We start from the raw sequence: 20,777 nt of genomic DNA, 5'->3' as shown, positions 1-20,777 counted from the left end.
TATATATATATAGTACCAAGTATACAAAAAATTAGAAAGTATTGCCAATATTATTATAAAGTGAAACATTGCGTCATAATAGAAACAGAAGTTATTCACTTTGAACTACACTGAAAAAAATTAGGACGACGAGTTACGTTGTAAGGCCATCCTGCAAACTTCCTTTCGCTCATTTTGTATGCAGCGCTCAAAATTACACATTACATGCGTCGTTTTTGAGGCTCTTCGAGCTCACAAATATGATTATTGTGTCATTTTGAGCTCTTTGAGCTCAGGTTAATAGCAGTTCCAATAAAACACAATTTTTTGAATTTTCAAACGGCAATAACTTTTGAATTAATGAGACCGATTTTTACGCGATTGGCAGCATTCAACGCAAAGCTTTTAAAAGCCCCATGAAGAATCTTCAGAGTTTAAATTGATCGAAACCCAGGAATTTCAGTAATTACTTAAAAAAACACTTTTTCGGGTTTTCTTTCGATACAACTAACCACGAACGAATCAACCGATTTTGGCTACCGGCTTGGTACAGATCGGCGTGTGGTTTTGATCTTAAGAACTGATTAGATTTTGGAATTGATCGACTGTAAGAAGTCGGCTTTAAAAAGTAATTCCAAAAAACCACATTTCAAAACATCGTTTTTTTTTTATTAACTCAAAACGGCTCAGAGCTGATCAATTCCAAAAACTAATCCGCTCTTAAATTTAAAAAACCACGTCGATTGCCACCAGTCCCGTCAAAATTGGTTGATTCTGTTCGAGAGTTATCGGGAAACGAAAAAATTTCGAAAAAAAAGTTTTTTTTTACATAACTTCGACACATTTCTTTTGTAAATCATATTTAATGAAACGAGCCGATACTGGTTGGGGAGCCTCAAAACCACGTCCACGATCGCCACCAAGAACGTGAAAATCGGCGCTTATTGGTTCATGAGTTATCGTAGTCGAAAAAAATTCGAGGAAAAGGTGAATTTTTCAAATTTCCACTCTAAAATTTACTCGGTTCAATCGGTTTTGTGATCGGTGAAAAAATATATTATAGAATTTGAAAAAACTGCGTGGAATGATATTGCCAACCGGAGTGAAAATCGGTTCATTCATCTTCAGAAGTTATTGCGGTTTGAAAATACTGTTTTATTAAACTGCTATCAGACTTTTTGAGCTCGAAGAGCTCAAAAGCTTAGAACAGCTAACTCTTTTGAGCTCCGGAGGAGGGTTGAAATAACACATAAATTCTATTTGAGGCTTAAGGAAGCTCAAAAACGTTAAAGTACAATTTTAAGCGCTTAGAATATGGAATTAAGGGAAGTTGCAGGGGGATGGCCTTTAGGGTCAACCTGTTTTCTCCAGATTTTTCGGTGTATTGATGACATAATAACTACACATAGAAAAAACATTAACTTGATTCAAGAGAAAAAATTTTAAAACCAAGAATTGAGTAATTTCAAGAGAGGGTAATTGTCTTGAATCAAGACGGTAAAAATTCTAAAATTTAAAAGTACAATTTCCTTAAATCAGAGAAAAATGTTCTTAAATAAAGCAATTTCCTTCTGTACTCAAATCAAGAATCATTGAGCTCTTTCAAAAATATATACTTGACCTCCAAGAACATTATTTTTTTCTATGCACATACTAAAAGGGTATGCGAATATTCGAAAACTTCAGAATTATTCGAGACAAAAAATCAAATCAAATAATTCGATTCAAAAGGCATCTAATTTGAAGCGATTTAAAATACAATATGTATACACAGCTTAGATTAAATAGAGAAATATCAAATGAGAATAATTTGTCACCGTCAGGGTAAAATAATCCTCTTACATTAATACGTAGTTCAAGGAAAGTTAAAATATTGAATACGCTTCATTAGAAAAATATATTAACTGAAGTATATGCTGTTTTACATTTCAGATAAGCCAGGTGATGACATTACGGAATGGGCTTCATCTATAAACCCCAAAGTTATCAAAGCAAGAAGGTGATGATTACTTTTACTTTGAATAGCGTGAAAGCTAATCCCCCAGTGTCCAAAGTTATCCTGGTATCATAAGGTGAAACTGAATGGCCCCAATACTATTACTATCACTATATAGCTTGTTCACAAAAACACAGTTGTAGTTATCTGTCGGATCATTAAACATGCCTGGGATTCTATCTAACTATATGATAATTTTATTAGCCGCAAATTAATGTACATATAATATTACAGCCAAAATTGATAAATATAATTTGAGTAATGTGCCACATGATTAACATATACGAGAAATTTTCAATATAATTGTTCTCAAATGAATAAAATTATCTATATGTTTATGATTGTATAATGTACTAACAGCAGATTTTAGTTTGTTGGTATTAATCATGTTTTACTTATTCAACAACTTTTATATAAATTCATTATTACCAATAACAAAATGTGCCCCAATCTTTAGTATCACCTACCACAATTCAAAATTGTTTATCTGAATTTTAATTCTCCTCCTTATTACAATAACCACTCATGAGCAGCAATAGAAAAAAATTCAAATTCGACGATGTGTATTGAATTGATAAAATGTAAGAAAGGGAGGAGACAAAAACAGAGATAAGGGCAGAAAAGCCGAGAGTAGTTCAAAAATTTCAGAAAAATATTTTTTTTACTCTCTGGAAAATCTTTCTCTGCAATATTAAAAAAGCTATATTTTTGTTTGGAAAAAGAACAAGAAAATTTTGATTATTTCAAAAGATTGAAATAAAATTAATTTTCCGAGATGATTCTTAACACAGTGTCGAAAATAATTTTTAACGCGATTGTGCATCATTAGTAAAGAAAAATTTCTTGCTTGAAATCAGTCAGCCGTCACAGATGCCACAAGAGTGTATCAAGATAATTCAAATTCTCCTGTCAAATAATTTTTAACTTCCCCGCTAAGAAAATTGAAAATTCTTCAAAAATCGTGGAAGTTATTGGTTTTACCCCATTTTTTCAAAATCGATTTTTCATCGGATCTCGACGTTTCGAGTAGTCCCAGGAAGCTTTCTTTGACTATTTCTCACGATGATGATGTCCGTACGTTTGCTGTGTGTGTTGTGTGTGTGTGTGTGTGTGTGTGTGTGTGTGTGTGTGTGTAAACCTCTCGTAACTTTTGAAGAGGCTTGACCGATTTTCATCGCGGTTGGTGTCATTCGAAAGGTCTTGGCTTCGCCAAACTTAGATTCTCTCTCTGTAAAGTTGAAACCGATCCGGACTCAGTGGATTTTCGAGAAATTGCAAAAGTGACAAAAAGTTGTTTTTTCATTTTTTTAAATATCTCCAGAATTGGCTGAACTTTGATCAACTTCAAAAACTAATCAGCACTTTTAACCCTTTGAAAACCGGCATTGATCCCTCATAGAGTGTCAAGAATCGGCGCTTTCGATGGCGTCTCGTCGGGGATATCGTTGTCGAAAAAAATCGAAAAAAGTGTTTTTGTTATGGCTTAACTCCGAAAGTTCTTTTTATTAGATCAATTTTTTTGTTTTAAATTTTTTATAAAGCTTAAAAAACCACATCGATCACCGCCTACCGCGTGAAAATCGGTTGATTTATTAAAAAGTTACAGCAGTTTGAAACTTAAAAAAATCGTGTTTCATCGAATTTTGATAAGACTTTTGATCTCGAATGCATAGCAAAGCTATCGTCTCTTTGAGCTCGGAAAGTTCAAAAATTCTCCTCCAGCATAAATTGTAGGCATATTTTTGAGAGCCTCGAAGAGCTCAAAACGTCATGAGTACAATTTTAAGCGCCTAGTGCATGGAATATAGCGGGAAGTTGCAGTTGGCCTTCAGGGTCAACCGTTTTTCTTCTTTTTTTTATACTTGTGGAATGATAATTTCAAGTTGATTTCCGAATAAAAGAGGGAATTTTCCTTTTGGGACATGTAGCTCTGAATTTTTTTTTAATTTTCCGCATTGAAGAAGTCAAAGCATGGAACAGATCGAAGGCCTAATATGGTTGGACCTTATCATACACAGCTGTATATGACGATATCAATGGCGATTCAATTCAAAAAATTTTCTGTCGTTACTCTGAAAAAGAATCAACAAGACAGCAAAATCTTTTTGAATGGATTGACCAAAATTGATCCAGTTTGCAGCATTTAATCACAATTTTTAAGAACGAAATGCTTTTAAACTTACACAAACAGAACTATGCATACTTTCCTCGTGGAAGTAGTTAAAAACAGTTTCTTAGGACCTCAAAAAACGTGAAGATCCGATAAGAACTCGATTTTTAAATAAAAGATTCATTGTATTTAATTTTTCAAAAGTTTAATTTTTTTCTGAGTACCTCTGGGTCTGTCGCCCCTTTCTCCTCCTGCAATAGTCCTATATATTATAAAATAGATGAAAGTCTTGAAGTTAGTCAAAGGGTCGACAACCTCGCAAAAAACGGGCCACGATTCATTATTGGTTAGATTTTAGGCGCGCGCGTAGCGCTATTCAAATTTCTAGTATATTATTATTCTTAAAAGTTTGTTTGATTAGTTTTCCATATACATTTTAAGTCATTTATTTTAAAGCAACAGATTTTAAAAATTTCAAACTAAATTTCATTTATCAAAATACCAGTGATATTTTTTATTATAAAAGTAAAAAAAATCTCCAGAAACGAGAAAACTTTTCAAATTAATAGTATCCAGAAGACTTATTTGGACCCGTCAAACCTTGTGGAAAATAAACCTCCAAGATAAGAAAAAAAAATCTATAAAGAGAAAAGTTAAATGAGAATCAATCTGAAGATGGTATAAAATAAAGTATTGTTTGTATTGTCTAAAAAGAAGTTATGTTAAATTTTTTTAAGAATAGAAACGTCAAGAATAGAGGTCGATTTCACGAGCAGAAACTTCGTTTTTCATCAACAAACTTACCAGTAATCTTCATGCTGGAAACTTTGGGAGTGCATGTAGCCAACAAACCCTCACTACCTGCATCAAAATAAAACGGATCTCTAGGCACACGTTAAATTCTTTTTCCACATATCCAACATCTTTTTATTATACTTCTTTTCTGGTTTTGTTGTATTTTTTTTGTTTTTTTTTTTTTTTTCTTCATTTACTGTACTCTTTTATTATATATAAAAAGATTTTTCTCTGAAAAACAGGATTAACAGGGTACATGCATACATGCCAGAAAATAATGTATTTATAGAAAAAGAGTCAGTAAAAATACTGGAAAAATATAATTCAAGATTTGGATATCTCATTAGAGTAAATTTACATGATTCTCACTAGTTAAATCCACTTTTTCTTATTTATACCCGTGAAAAATATTTTGATCAAGCTTGATATGAGCTGATAAGGCCATATAAAAATTTTTGATCTATTCATATTGTCGCGTAGAGATTTTTAACGACAATTTGTTAGGGGGTTATGTGTTTGTTTTAATGTTTTCTTTAGTTTATTTTATTTTAAAGATTAACGAATATATTAATTTAATATTCTTTATTTATAAAAAACAAATGAAGATCAACTAATACAAATTAATACATAAAATATTGAAATTAAATTTAAAGTTTGGGAGCAAGACGTTCGCGGAGACGTTATGTTTGTATGTATTATCTGTTTTACGTTTATCGGTAGACTGTTGTAATTTTGTCAAAGTTTAAGTTTGTTTCTTACTGACTAAGTCACTGCATTTAGAAGGGATGTTTTGCGTTTCGGATTGGTCAGGAAAAGTTGTGAGCGTTTTAAAGGGTGTTGTCAATATGACGATAGTAGAGGTGACAAATTTAGATAGAGAAACATGCTTTGACAGAGTGAGATAGCGTTAGTGGCCCAAAAGGGTCAGCTAACGTGGGACTTATTTTTATCTCATGCTCTTTACTGAGCACTCTATTTGAGCTCTCTATTTAAGATTTATGTATATAAAAAAACTATCAAAAATTGAATTTATTAAAAGAATAATTTCAAATCAATTAGTTTATTTTCGTAGAATAATTTAATGAAATAAAAGGATATGAAAAAAGTCAATAAAAAATTAGGATGATTATCACAATAAATTATTATAAATTATAATTGAAATAATAATATGATTTAATTATTTATTAGCAATGAGTATAATTATATCAATCGACAATTTTTTAAAAAGTATAAAACAATTTACAAAAATAATGATACACTGTAAAAAAAAGCGGTGTTAAAATGGACTCATTTTAACACCGCTATGCTAACCTACTGTGTATTAACACCGGTGTAGCGGTGCTATTTTGCGGTGTTAAAAATCCGGTGTTAAACCGGTGTAATACCGGTGTAACAGTAGAATAAATTTACGCCGTATCGAGTATGAATATTACATAATCCATAAAACACAATTAATATTCAATATTTATCAAAATGAGACAAGTAACATTTATTTAAGAATTTTCAATCTATAAAATTACGCAGAAATCGATTTAATGAATGTTATACAACAAGTTAAATAATATTTACAATATTAAATGTTTAGGAACAATATAATAATTATTTTTATCAGCATTATATTATCATTATGAAGGAAAATTCTTTTAATTTCACCGTAAATGGGTAATTCGTAAATTCTTAAATTGTCCCAAAAACGTCCTAAAATTGTCTAAAAAACTTTTCATCCATTAATTTCGGGACAAATCTACAGCTGTGCAAAAATAAATTATCTCTATGAAAATCATTTAAAAAAAACATTCAAAATTATCGTAAAAATGGTTCAAATTTGTTATAAAAACACTCTAAAACTGTCCAAGAAATGTTCCAAAATTGTCTCAAAAATATCCGAAAAATGTCTCAAAAGTATTCAAAATTTGTTCTCAAATAGTTAAAAAAATGTTTTAAGATTATTCAAAAAAGGTTCCACATAAGATTGAAGGATAAAATTTCAACTTAATTGCTTCAAATAAATTGCATTAATTCTAAAATTATCTTAGAAGTATTCCGAAAATATTAAAAAAAATACTTAAAAGTAATGAAATAATTACTAAAATGCACTATTTTGAAGTTTCCGATTATTTATATGATGTTCCAAAATGCTCCCAAAGTGCTCCGGGTCCATTTTTACATCAAAATTTTTTACAGTGTATTTATTTTAATTAAAAATTTTTATCTACTTAATATTTTATTATTTTAAACTTTCTAAATTAAATCTTAACTTTTTTTGATTATTTATTTTTGATTATTAAACATAAAAAGTTTAATTATAAAAATTGAGTTAGTTAAAATACTATCAACACCGGAAAATTTATAACACCGATTTAACACCGAAAAAAAATATTTACACCGCGAACGGTGTTACTGCTACACCGATTTCGGTGTTGAATTTAACACCGGAATTTTTAACACCGTACACCGCATGAACTCAGACCGGTTTTTTTTTACAGTGTATAGAACAGAAAAACGCTTAAAACTTAAATTTAAATTTGGTTTAAAAATTAAGTTTTTCTAGATAAATTCTATTTAGCTATATTTTTAATGCCTATTTATAATATAAACTTCGAATTAACTCATTTTTCATTGACATTATATTGATAAATATTCATTAGGTAGTCATTAGTCAATTCATGATAACCATAACAAATATTTTGGAGGTTATGAAATATGTCAATACACACAAGATTGCGCGCGAAATACGAAACTACAGCGAGGCGTTTAGCTCTCTCATCAATCTCATATGGCTCTCCCACCGAAGTGTGGGTAAATGGTTCTAGTAACAATCAAACAGATGGCTAAGTGGGGATAGCTACTATTACATAGCAACCCGGGTCGAAAAATTTAAACTGATTTTAAGCTAAATGATCTGCATTTGAACTTATTGATCTGTATTTGAACTTTTAAAAACAATTTCATCTATATTTGATCTACTATTCAAATTATTTTTGATCTGTTTTAAGTCTAAATAACTTTTTAGTAAAATAATTGAGCAGCTATGAATATTTTATGCTGTTTCTAATCTAATGAGACTAAAAAGTTTTAAAAGTTTGATCGGTTTTTAGTCTAGTTAATTTGTAGGTGGACTTTATGCATTGTTTTCAAATTCAATATGAAATCTTATACTGTTTTTGATCTACAATTTTCACTCTAAATGTTCGAAGGCCAACAGTCGACTAAGATAGTGACTTATAATTTTTTGGACTCACAAGTATCTCATTAAAAATTATAAGTCGCATTTATTTGAAAAAATAAATTAATTTATAATATATTCATGCGCTCTCTTGTTTTATGAACTGAACGTCGATTATAACCTTACATCTGTTATATTTATTTGTCATAGCTTAACATTTCATGGATTATAAAAGTTTTGTAACTGCGAATATTAGTTGCAGTGATAACTAATAAATTTGTATTAACATACGTATATAAAATAGTTCTCATCGTTTGATTATGGATCTAAATCTAGAGTTTTCTAATTATCGTTATTAAACACAATGTGAATACATCGACAAGATTAAAATGTTGACAAGATGACAAGATTAATGTTAAATTTTATACTTTCACGCATCATTTAATGAGCGATATTCACTATTTGGTAGTGCGAAGAATACCGCTTGGTATACATTGCACTACCAAATAGTGAATAGCCACTATTTCAATTTCAGAGAATGAAAAGCTGTGCCCTGTAGAGGATCTTCGAGGACATGAATAAAATAATAATAAATAAATAAATATATTATTATTTTTTTTTTTTTTTATTATTATTATTACTATCTAATTCGTAACAGGTCTGTTTTTGATCTACAGGCGATCAAAAACCGACTAAAAATTATGCAACGTTTTGGTCTGTTTTTGACCTTGATGCGATCAAAACCAGTTAAATGATTGTGACAAAAAAAGTCTGATTTTGGTCTTGAAACAATAGAAAACAATTTTATTATAACATTAAAAATGATCTGAAATTGGTCTGAATTGGGAATAGTACGGGCAAAAACAGATTAAATTCTTATATAAAATATATGCACATAATAAAATTAAATTGAATGAAAAAATATTAAAAATTTTATTAATCATAAACAGACTAAATTTTTGACCCGGGAATACAGTATTGATATGAGAGCGATATTTTTTTTTCCGTGTACGTCAAAAAATTTTTTCATGGGTTGACTTATATTGCTAAATGTAGACGTCGTACATCGATTAATTAATTTCGAAATTAATTAGTGTGATGTAACCCCATGTCACTCCATTTTGTATGTACCAATAATTACTCCGGAACAAATTGATATTTCGAGACCGGGCTTTTTTTTATTAGTTTAAGAATTCGATGACACTTCGGAAAATGAAAATGCCGAGAGTTAATTTTTTATCTAATTACATTGATACAATTTTGTTTATTGTGTATTTGGATGTGAATGAGACGTCAAACAACCCCTACTAGTCATTATGTCTGATGAAATCAGTTGATTCCACTTCGTAATAATTTCTACGGTGTAAATTATTGAAATATGAGGATGTTCAACCTCTAAGAGAGCCCATATCGTGATTAATTTCACAGAACGCATTTGCAATAGAAGCATTAGCTGGTAGAGGCTTTATGGTGTAATTGGAATTGAATTGCAGTCAAGAGATCGAAAGCTGATTGTTGTTTCCCACGCACTGATGATTCACGTGAATCATAAAGACTAACTAATGCACAGGTCACAAATGGAGCTAACTAATTAATAAGTGTATTAATTTGAAAATTAGGTAATCCCACTCATCCTGCACTTTTCATCAAAGAAATGTCCTTAAAAATACATATAATAATTGCCGAAAACATAATGATGGATTTTTTCGACAGAAATTTGGAAAGCAGTATTTATGAATGGCTCACTCTGACTGTCATAAACAATTTAAAATATTCTCACTTATGAATGAGAAATACCGTCCATCACTGGACGTTGAGTCTACGACGGTAGTCTAGACCGTTACGTGTGTATTCAGCCAAACAATCGCTATATTTTTAGCTATATTGAAGTTATTTTGAATTTCCGAGTCAAGCATTGTCACTTCCCATTCATTCACTCATTCGTTCATTCAATGTCAAAACACACTTTCGGGAGTACACTTTTGTCAATTTTAAAACCGTAACCAATAAATTGTTGCAGCATCCCCTCTATAATTTACTCTCCACTTCACTATACAACAATATCTCTACCACTTTTTTTTCGATGTCTACGTACTTTCAACTTCTATTCAGTCAACATAAATGATTTAAATATAGATAAAATGACTGTTTCTATGAACAAATATTATTTCGTGAATATTTATCAGTGTTAGAGATAGGAAGTGTTGGTTTTATATTGAAAAAATATTTTATCCGAGATTATTATGTATTCATGCATGCTTTCTATTAGACTATAAATAAAATATGTGTATAAATCAGAGTTATATTATAAATATTAAACATGTATTTATAGAGAACGCAAGACTCTGATACAGAACAGGTAACGGATGTGGTTTCACTGCACGGTGACTGCACAATCTCGTACACTAATATAGCTGGATAATGTAAACGATATTAATTCCGATAGGAATTCAGTTAAATTCGTTTTTATATTACACTAGCTTTTACTCATCCACTCCGCTGGGCGCTTTATCGAATTGCATTTTTAGATCTAGACTTGAAATTCTACTAGAGTATCGTTTTGACTTGCACAGATTCTAAATTCCATCGAATTGGTATGTACCTTTTATCCTGGATAAATTACCCATGTGATCATTCTAGCTAATATTCATTGTAACTCTCAATGTGCGATTATTATAACATTCCCATGGCTTTCTTACAAATATGAATAATAATTGATATGAAAATGTAAATTTGAAATGAGCATTGGAAGTTTCAGTTAAAGAAATTACAGGTCTCATAAGTAAAGGAATTTGCCTAGCTTCAAGTGCGACAAATTTTTCCGTTTATCAAAATTTTCTCAGTGACATCAATTTTTTATAGAAAATTAATTTTACATGTTTTTTACGAATTTTCATTAAAGATGAGCCGAATTTATTTTCCACATATCAAGTGTTGGGAAAATACATTCATTTTACTCGGTTACATTCTCGCAATGCGTGGGAGGGTGTAGGTGGAGGCGCAGAAAGGTGTGAGTGGGTCTTTAGCTGAATATAAGGAAAAGATTTAATATAATCCGTTTACGTTCATGTCCATAAAAAAAAAAAACAAAGGAATTAAAAGCAAATGCCTGTCTTTTGTTTTTATTTACGGGAAAAATTTTTATAAAAGTAAATCGTAAAAAAAAATGAGAAAGGGTTGATAAAATCGAAAAAATAAGTAGTCTATAATCATTTACGGAAAATTCTGCGTCGAATGGTCGCAGTCCCATCCCGATAGATTCAGTAATTTTGACATGATGGAGCGTCAAAGGAACCCTATTTTGCTTATATATAGATAGATAGATAATATATACATTTTCATAAATTAGAGTTAGAGTAGAAGTACCGTTTGTATTGCTGTACCGTTTATGGCCATTTATTGTTTAAATAAACGATAGAAATGAATTTATATTAATAAACCATTACACTCAATTTGTTTTAATATAAATTTTTTAAAACTCAACAAAAATATGGTTATAATATTATAATTTTTTATAAATTAATTCAAATATTCTGGCCAAAAACGGTACTTCTATCCTATTCAGTTAATGACACAATGTAATATTATGTGATGATGAACGTGAAGAATTTAATTAAAATATTTTCAACGTAGTTCAACTTTCGCTATGTATGCACATATTTTTTTTATTGATTTATGATAAAATTATTTTTCAGCATATTTATGGAAGGAGAAAATTTATCATTTATCTTATACTTTCATGTCTTTTTGCTTTTCTTTTGTTATTTTTTGGTACGTATTCTAGAAATGAAATCAATGTTTTATCCATTAATTTCCCATCAACGATCTGTATACATGTGTTCATGCTTATATGTATAGCTGAGTTACATATAACGCAAACAATAAATCACGTAAAAAACATTACTTGAATGAATATTGATCGCGTGTGTGATGAAAAAATCGTTATAAAAATTTTTATGACAGTAAAAGAATTTTTATAATTCTATTTAATCATGTTCGCTGAAATAAGTTATCATCTAAGTAACCTGTTTTCACTTAAAATGTAATATTGAAGCATAACCATCTCAATAGAAGCTGACCTGTAATCAGAAAAATAGATTAGGTAGAACAAACCGGAAGTCGAACTCATATCACTACTAATTATTCAAATTTTTTGCATTAGCTAACCGACTTAATATTTAAACTCGATTTAATAACAAAATTAATTTTTTAAAGTTGATTAAAAATTAGTAAAAATATAAAAGAAAGCAAATAAAATTTACAAAACTTTTATATTATTTTTTAAAAATATTATATAAATTATTTTTGCTGTATTATTATTAAATAGTTCATTAACAATAATCTAATTAGAAATTATTTTTATTTATTTGACATTTTTTGGTTAGTTTCTGCGCTGACACGTTACATACAGACGATGTTGTGACTGTTATATACAATTGAAACTCGCTGTATAGGCCGGTTGCGCCACGAAAATACGAAAGAAAGCGAGGTTCTATGCTGCCGGCCAGAAAATATGCGTAGCGCGCATGCGTTAGAGCAGGCCATAAAAGTTGCTCTTCCTGGAGTAAAGTGCGTCCCAGAAGAGCGTACTTTCGGCTAGGAGAGCAAGAAAATTTTTTTTTCTGCCCTCCGGCTGGAAAGTGGCAACTTTCTGGCTGCTGCGCTAAACAAAGTTGCCACATTCCGGCTACGTCGAGCAGAAAAATAGTATACAAACCTTGGCCAATAAAAAGTAAAGCCTCAGACCACATGTTTGTTAACCTCGGCTTCGCCTCGGCCTACAATTACATGTGGTCTGAGACTTTTCTTATTTTACTGGCCTAGGTATGTAATATACTATAACATATGTAAGACTCGAGGTTTATATTTTATATACTACTCATATTTATTTATACATCTACAAGTAATAACCCGACAATGACTACGGAATGAGACAACTAATGAAAGCCAATATAATTAAGGGATGACAATGACTGGGTGACGTTGTCCTAGGACCTAGGACCCATCGCGTGAGGTCCTCATGAAGGGTGGCGTCGGAATGCCCCTAACAATCTCTCTCGTAGTCCTCTCAACCCTCGTTGAGTGGGGGCGAGTCTTGTCACGGGCTGGGGGTAAGACCTTACGTCACAGATCTCGGGCCTCACGATACTCGACAGCCTTCAGCCTCGGCAATAAGAATAGCATTGCTTACACATATTTTTGAATAATTTTACAAATAATTTATCAACTTAAAAAAAAGTTGAATTTTTTGAGTCATGTGATGTTTTCTTTCCCTCCATTTTTCTTACAGCAATAATTTATGGCGAAATATTTAAAACATAATCAATTTTAAGCCAAAACACATGATTAATAGATTCTGTAAATTGTTACTTCAAGAGTATATCTTTACGACATAGTCTGAAATATTAAACATTTATAAAGTAAATTATTCAAACTAGCTTTGCCCGGCGGTTGCTACAATGTCCTACGAAATTCCTGTATTAAAGCATAAGTTATACTGACGAGAAAGTTAGTGACAGGGTTTACGGACAAGAAAAGTTAGCAGGTATACTGGTTGGCTCGTGTGCGTCTAATTTCAAGAATGACCTTGTCCTCATAGATTGTCTTCTCCCATTAACGTGCTCTCTCTCTTGCTCTGGTACGGATTCAAGCATTACCGTCAGAGCTTTCTGACGAGAAATAGCAAACGCAGGAATACACAAGGACACTTTGAGATGTTGGCTTGTGTACACTTCGCTTAGCTCGTTTACCAAACAAAATTTACATACATCTCGTACGTATAAACTTTTATTCATGTGTTAAGTAGATTGTATATGTACATTGTATATTGATGTTGTTCAACTCATATAGAGTCATAGACCCTCAGGAGACTTTCAGGGCAACTTTTCTCCCAAGAAAAAGACATTAAGTCGCCGCAGGCCATTACTTTAACGATGAATCTGTTTATATCGTCAACTTAGTCCCTTATAAAAGCTGTCATTTTTCGAAAGTTATTTTGATTAACTTTCTTCTGCGTACTTAGCCTTTTGGCTGAATATTCAATTTTCTTCAGTTGAGAAGGTTAAGAAAAAATAAAGTATTTACAAACGGAGTATCAAAACATTCATTTCTTACCATTTACTTTCTAAGTATGTTGCGAATTCTGAAATTTACACAAAACAACGGTTAACTAAATAAAATGAATGCGAACTATATTATTTAGTTATAAATTCTCTTCTTCAGGAGTTCATTCCATTTAAAGAGTACTTTTTATTTTATAGTATTATTTAAATTAAAGGTAATAAAAGTTAAATACTGCTTTGTTTAAATTTAATAATGCAATAGAATAATAAAAGTTTTATGCTGTATAGCTGTTTATACAAACTGACAAGTAATTGTAATTTTCAAATTGATAATTATAATAGTTTTTATTTTTATCAGAATCGTCAATCTCTAAAATAAAAATAATATTCGCCCTGATTAATAAGAATTTTTTCTTTCATGGGAATACACAGTTCAAACGAAAAAAAAAGGTTTGTTGACATCTTTCGGTTCGTTATGTACAATATTAATTAAAATGAAAGTGAATTTCATTTAGATATGGCCTGATATGTCCTGATATAACGATATGTTTATATATGGTCATATATGCTTATATAGAATTTATGACCAAAGTTGGTGTTGAAAATTTCGGATAAAGGGCTCATGATCTCGTAATTATCTTCTTATAAGGGAGTTAAGTTTGAGGTGTCAAGTAATAAGATAAAAAGAATTATTTTCACTCTCTTAAAAAGCTTATCTAACAAGAGTTTTTAGTTTATTAAATTATTAAACCTTTTTTTGGTTAATACGAAATATTAATTGACGTACACGTTTATGGAAGAAATAAAAAATTGAAAAATTATTATCAATAATTTTTTTCTATTCCCATTTATGAACTATAAATATTAGAAAATATTTTTGCGGGCACTTTACTTAAAATGTTACCATTCTCAATGAAACAACACATGATTTATATTTTGTAAAATCCAATGCCTCTACGTATAACTGAATTGCTCGCACTTGTTCTTTACATATTTTATTTTTAAGAAAAAATTATAACGTAGAAAAGAGTTAATGTAAAAGTAGATTTTAGTTTTAATATCAATATTCATGTCCAAACTTCTATTCTGGTGTAAACTGTACGTTAACTCCATACGTATGATATAAAGTGATGTTTAATATTAACTCTAAAAGCTAAAGTGAATTCAAAGTGAGATTTCTCTCTGATTTAAAAACCGTTTTCCATAATAACATATAATGATTTTGAATTCTTGAAAACTACCAAAAATCGAGCAAAAATTTTTTTTTTTACAATGTCAAGTTATATTGTCGAAAGCGAAGTACAATTATTTTTTGTTCGTTTGATGAAATTCAAAACGTTTTTTATAGATTAACTGAAAAATCAATATCGAATAACGAATATTAAAAAACAAGCGTAAATGTTTACATTTATTTTCTCGCCATTTTTATTTCATTCTAATTGAGATTTTATTGTTTTTAATTTGTTGAAATAAATTGAACATTAATTTTTTTTTACCATCAACTTTTTTTTTAATTGCACGTCATTTTTCGACTATTTTAAAGTTATTAGATTTGTTGAAAGCAAATTAAAACAATTAAAATTTCAACAATAATATTTTGACGATCGAGTATATAATTGTTAGAATACATTTTGCGTTCTCATCATTAATATTCATAAAAGGAGCATTCTTGTAAAGGATATAAACTTTTGTGTTATAAAATAAAAATATTAAAACGAAAGAGAATTATCAATGACCAACAAAATATTCCATTGTGTGTTTATTCATTCATTAGTAAAAAAAAAAAAAAACAATACACATCTGACAGTTCCATAAAAAATATTTCCATCATTTATTATTGATTAAAATAATTCCTCGTAAAAGCGAAGCAGAAATTATTGACAATGCTTATTTCGAGTTCAAAAATATCCCTAAAATCCCTTTGGGCTAAATGATTCATAAAAAAATTTCTGTGCCTCTGAAAAAAAAGAATATCATGGACATGAATGCGATTATTTTTTAATCTATAGCACCGCGGTGAAAAAGCTTTCAGAGGAATCTGCTGCCGAAATTGATCAGTCATTCCTATATATTTATGATCATGATCTATGCATATAATACATTTTCAAGGTACATATGTGCATAAATAATATTATTTTTCAGGATAAAAAATTACAGCACAACATAACAAGCGGAATTTTGTTGACGGATCATTCTTTGGTGCTTCAAAGTATCACGCGTAATTCAGCGGGTGATTATGTTTGTTCATCAGCGAACAATGAAGGTGATTCGACTTCAAACGTAATCCAACTTGACGTGATGTGTGAGTACACTATTAATATAAAAATTTATCAAAAACATTATTTGTACTTTTATAATAGTAAAACGGTAAATGGAAACACATGAGTTATAACAAAAACCCTATTAATTTGTCAACTAGTTGCGCCAACATGCAAGCGTGTAGTAAACTTTGACGTAGTGTCATCAAAGTCCTTTGGAAAGTCAACCCCATTCTCATTCAACGTGCCTGAACAACTACATGGGGCTTTAAAGCATGAGATGATCAGTCTGGTGTGTGAGGTCGACGCTAACCCAACTTTAGTCACCTTTCGTTGGACTTTCAATAGCAGCAGTGAGATACGAGATATTTCACCGGTTAAATTTACCACCGACAGCATTATCAGCCGACTTAACTACACTCCTGTTACTGACATGGATTATGGAACTATTGGATGCTGGGCTAGTAACAGTATAGGGGAATCAAAGAGCCCTGTTTTACCCAGTAATTCCTGCAGGTTTGTTACTAAATTACATTCGCCTCTATAAAACACATAACAATGCAATTATATGTATATGCAATGCAACGAATTCATGCACATGCACTCACTTTCCAAAATAAATACTAAAATTTCTCTACATTTTCACTTTATGTGTGTGCCTTGGCGTCTATGTGCTTGTGTGCTGATTTAGTATTCACAACACGAGCTGAATCAGCTCGAATTACTTGTCCAATATCAAACAGCTCAAAGAGACACGGTCAACCGCATGTACAAGCATATAAAATGAATAAATAAATAAATAAAATATAAAATTATCTCTATTTTCTGGAGAAACCTTAAAAATTCAGTTTTAATGAATTTTATTCATACTAATAAATTAAAATATTTTATAAATAAAAAACTGCAGTTGAACATTTCTATCATAAAAGCAGACCACACAGTCAGGACTTTTTCGCTGAACTAAAAAATAACGTCCTTCAGAATAAAAAAATGGTTGCATTGCACTTGTATTTGGACAATAATTATTAGGTATATGTGAGTACGTGGGAGAATAAAAGTAGTTTGAGAATAAAACGGCTGACGGATTTAATTTTGACACAACACCACGAGATTCAACAGCAATACCAAACGTGTCAGTATTTTCACGGACAACTACCTCTGGTATTCATGCGATATCGTCCACCGTATAATTGGACTCATAATTTATTAACACCATCAACCTCATGTTATTTCTTAATATGCAATTACAAAGGGGTAAAACATAATATGCTTTTTTAGTTTTTATTATACAATAGCTAGTGAAAAGTTAATATTGTCACGTATTTTTTTATCTTAATTACTCTATCATGTTATCATTGTTTTATGAGGTTCATTACTCTTCTGTTTTTCACATATTATCCTTCGGCGAGGTAGTTTTTATCGGTAGAAATATACCCGTTAAAATGACATTGTTCTAGTACAGTTAATTAAGTTTATTCACTTATAAAAAAATTTACTTGATTCAAGAGAAAAAATCTCCAAGCCAAGAATATCGTTTCAAATTTAAGAATTTTTCTGCTCAGTCTCTTCATAAGGATAGGTTTGGTTCAAGATTTTTTCTTTTAAATCAACTTTCATTTTTTTATCCGTGTCCAATTATAGGATACATTTCATGATACACATTTTTAACTTCCCGCTAAGAAAATTGAAAATTTTAAAAAATCGGGAAGTTATTGTTTTGACCCCGTTTTTCGAAAATCGAGTTTTCATCAGATCTCGACGTTTTGAGGTCCTAGGAAGCTTCCCTGACTATTCCCGCGATGATGTCTGTATGTCTGTATGTCTGTATGTATGTATGTATGTATGTGCGTGCGTGCGCGTTTTTTGTAGGGGAATCCTTTTTACGGATTCTAGGCATAGCTGTTTGGCCTGGATATGTGGCGACTCGACGCAGCGTCATACTAACTCGACACTAACGCCCCTACCCACTAAACCCTAAACCCCTTTTCCTTCTTTCCTCTAATCCCTCATGGAAACCGCCGTCAGGCATTACTTCGTGAAGGGAGGATCTAGCTACTGCTCTTCCTTCTGGTGGCTAAGGTGTTAACTATCTTCCTTCTATCTTCTGCTATTTGCTCTTTTTCTTTCGGTGGAACGCAAGTCTTTAAGGACTTCTGTTGCAAACGTGTTGGTAGCGTTCCAGGCAGCTTCTGATGACAACATTGCTTCTACACTGATAAAAAAATTGACTCGACTCAAGAGCCAAACTCTTAAACCAAGAATTCCATTTTGAAGAAAATGATTTTCTCGAGTCAAGAGAATAAATTCTTGACTCAAGAAAATTTTCTTAGACCAAGAATAATTTCTTAGCTCAAGAATTTATTCTCTTGACTCAAGAAAATCATTTTCTTCAAAATGGAATTCTTGGTTCAAGAGTTTGGCTCTTGAGTCAAGTCAATTTTTTTATCAGTGTACTAGTGAATCTGGTTGCATTCTCTGGTTCAGGATCCTCTCCAGTTCTTCACGCTGTGGATCGAAACGAGGACATACAAAGAAGACGTGCTCCGCGTCTTCAGCAGCTCCTGGGCAGGACGGGCACTCCGAAGAGTCATCGTGCTTAAAGCGGTGTAGATACTCTCGAAAACACCCATGTCCCGACAACATCTGCGTAAGATAGTAATTGACCTCACCGTGATTCCGGTTAAGCCAAATGTCGACCCGAGGTATGAGACGGTGCGTCCACTTACCCTTGGTGCGTGCGTGCGCGTGTGTGTGTGTGTGTGTGTGTGTGTGTGTGTGTGTGTGTGTGTGTGTGTGTGTGTGTAAATGTAAACCTCTCATAACTTTTGAACGGCTTGACCGATTTGAACAGGATTGGCAGCAATCGAAAGAGTTTCTTTGTTTCTAGATATATTATACTATTTAAGGTAATTCGGGCCGGTAGATTTTGAGTAATCTCGAAAATAAAATTTTCAAAAAATCGTTTTTTTGAAATAACTTTTAGTCTGTTGAATCAATCGATTCAAAAAACTAATCAGCTCTTAAGCTTAAAAAACTGTGTTGATCGCCGTCAACGCGATTAAAATCAGTTGATTCGTTCGTGAGATATCGTGAACTAAATATTGGGAAAGAGTGTTTTTCTTACATAACTTCGACATTTATTCCTGAATCGTTTTTGATTCAATGATATGGTTTTTAGAGCTTCATAAACCACGTCGATTGCCGTCAATAACGTCAAAATCGGTTGAATGTTTCGAGAGATATTTAATTTTTAAAATTAAAAAAAAGAATTTTTTTACCATAACTTTTAAATTTCACGTCTGATTGTTCGGTAAGTGATAAATAATCTTGTTGTTCTAAAAAGACTGCATAGAATGCCGTTAATTTTTTTTAAATTGTTTAGTTCGTTTGTGAGATATCGTTGTCAAAAAAATTCTAAAAATTGTTTTTGTAATACAATTTAATTGGCTTCACCAATCGATTCTGAAAACTAATCGGTTTTTAAACTTGGAAACCTGCATTGATCGCCGTCAACGCGATTGAAATTGGTTGATTAGTTTGAGAGATATCGTTGTCGAAATAATTCAAAAAACGCGTTCTTTTTAAATTACTCTGACATTTTTAATCTGATTTATTAATGATCTTGGCGTAAAATATTGAGCGCTTAGGTATGGAGTGAGCTGGAAGTTGCAAGGATGGCCTTTAGGGTCAACCGTTTTCCTAATTTTTTATACTGAATACATAATAAAGTGATTCAAAACATAAAACAAGTAAGAAAAATATTGAGTTTTTTGGGGGGCCCGTTTTACCCTACTTTTCTTAATTTTTAATTTCGATGGATACAAAAAAATTTATATCATAAACTCAGTAAAAGGCCAAAAAAAGTAAATCAAGCTCAAAAACTCATATTATAAAAATTTTCTGAAGGTGGCCCATTTTGCCCCACATTTTAAATTTTTTATTTTCAATGAACGTAGAGAATTGAGGTCAAATACTTGGCAAGGGACTAAAAAAAAGTAAAACCAGAGAAAAACACTAAGGATTTCAACACTTTTTTCTTAAGGGGCCCATTTTGTCCCCCCCCCCTTCTCCTATTTTAAAAATTCGCAAAATTTTGTTTTTAGGTATTAAAAAGTAGATATATTAAGAAGTAAATTATATCGTGTTGAAATTATACGGATGGAAAACTTACACCGAGAAAATTTTACACCGTAATTTCACACTATACGGCCGTGTAAAGGGCTTCAGGTCCATTTTTAAACCAAAATATTTTACAGTGTTTACATCAATAACTACAAAACAAAAATATTTGACGGTTTTTGATAACGGCTTGGCTTTATACTACCTCGAATTTTCTTGTATTGAAGTATTCAAATAATAATACGTTAAATTTTCGTAGCATCTTCTTTGGACGCAGGAAAGCCATATCCAC

The 20,777-nt window shown here is 31.2% G+C and overlaps 1 protein-coding gene and 1 long non-coding RNA gene across 2 annotated transcripts in view; one reads left to right on the top strand and one right to left on the bottom strand.

Moving 5' to 3' along the window:
- Positions 1-20,777, top strand: part of LOC123275225 (protein turtle homolog B-like) — a 333,309-nt gene that overhangs the window by 266,783 nt on the left and 45,749 nt on the right. The window contains exon 10 of the mRNA XM_044743196.1: positions 16,251-16,410. Coding sequence (XP_044599131.1) covers positions 16,251-16,410 — 160 coding nt within the window. The remainder of the gene's footprint in view (positions 1-16,250; positions 16,411-20,777) is intronic.
- Positions 8,083-20,777, bottom strand: part of LOC123275226 — a 17,204-nt gene continuing 4,509 nt past the window's right edge. Inside the window, exons 2-3 of the long non-coding RNA XR_006511648.1 lie at positions 18,518-18,519; positions 8,083-8,529 (exon numbers count right to left, since the gene is read on the bottom strand). This is a non-coding gene — a long non-coding RNA (uncharacterized LOC123275226). The remainder of the gene's footprint in view (positions 8,530-18,517; positions 18,520-20,777) is intronic.

Source organism: Cotesia glomerata, linkage group LG1 (genome assembly GCF_020080835.1).
Source record: "Cotesia glomerata isolate CgM1 linkage group LG1, MPM_Cglom_v2.3, whole genome shotgun sequence".
In the NCBI taxonomy this organism is placed as follows: domain Eukaryota; kingdom Metazoa; phylum Arthropoda; class Insecta; order Hymenoptera; family Braconidae; genus Cotesia; species Cotesia glomerata.
The sequence above is the reverse complement of the archived record's forward strand: the minus strand, read 5'-3'. Positions and strand labels throughout refer to the sequence as shown.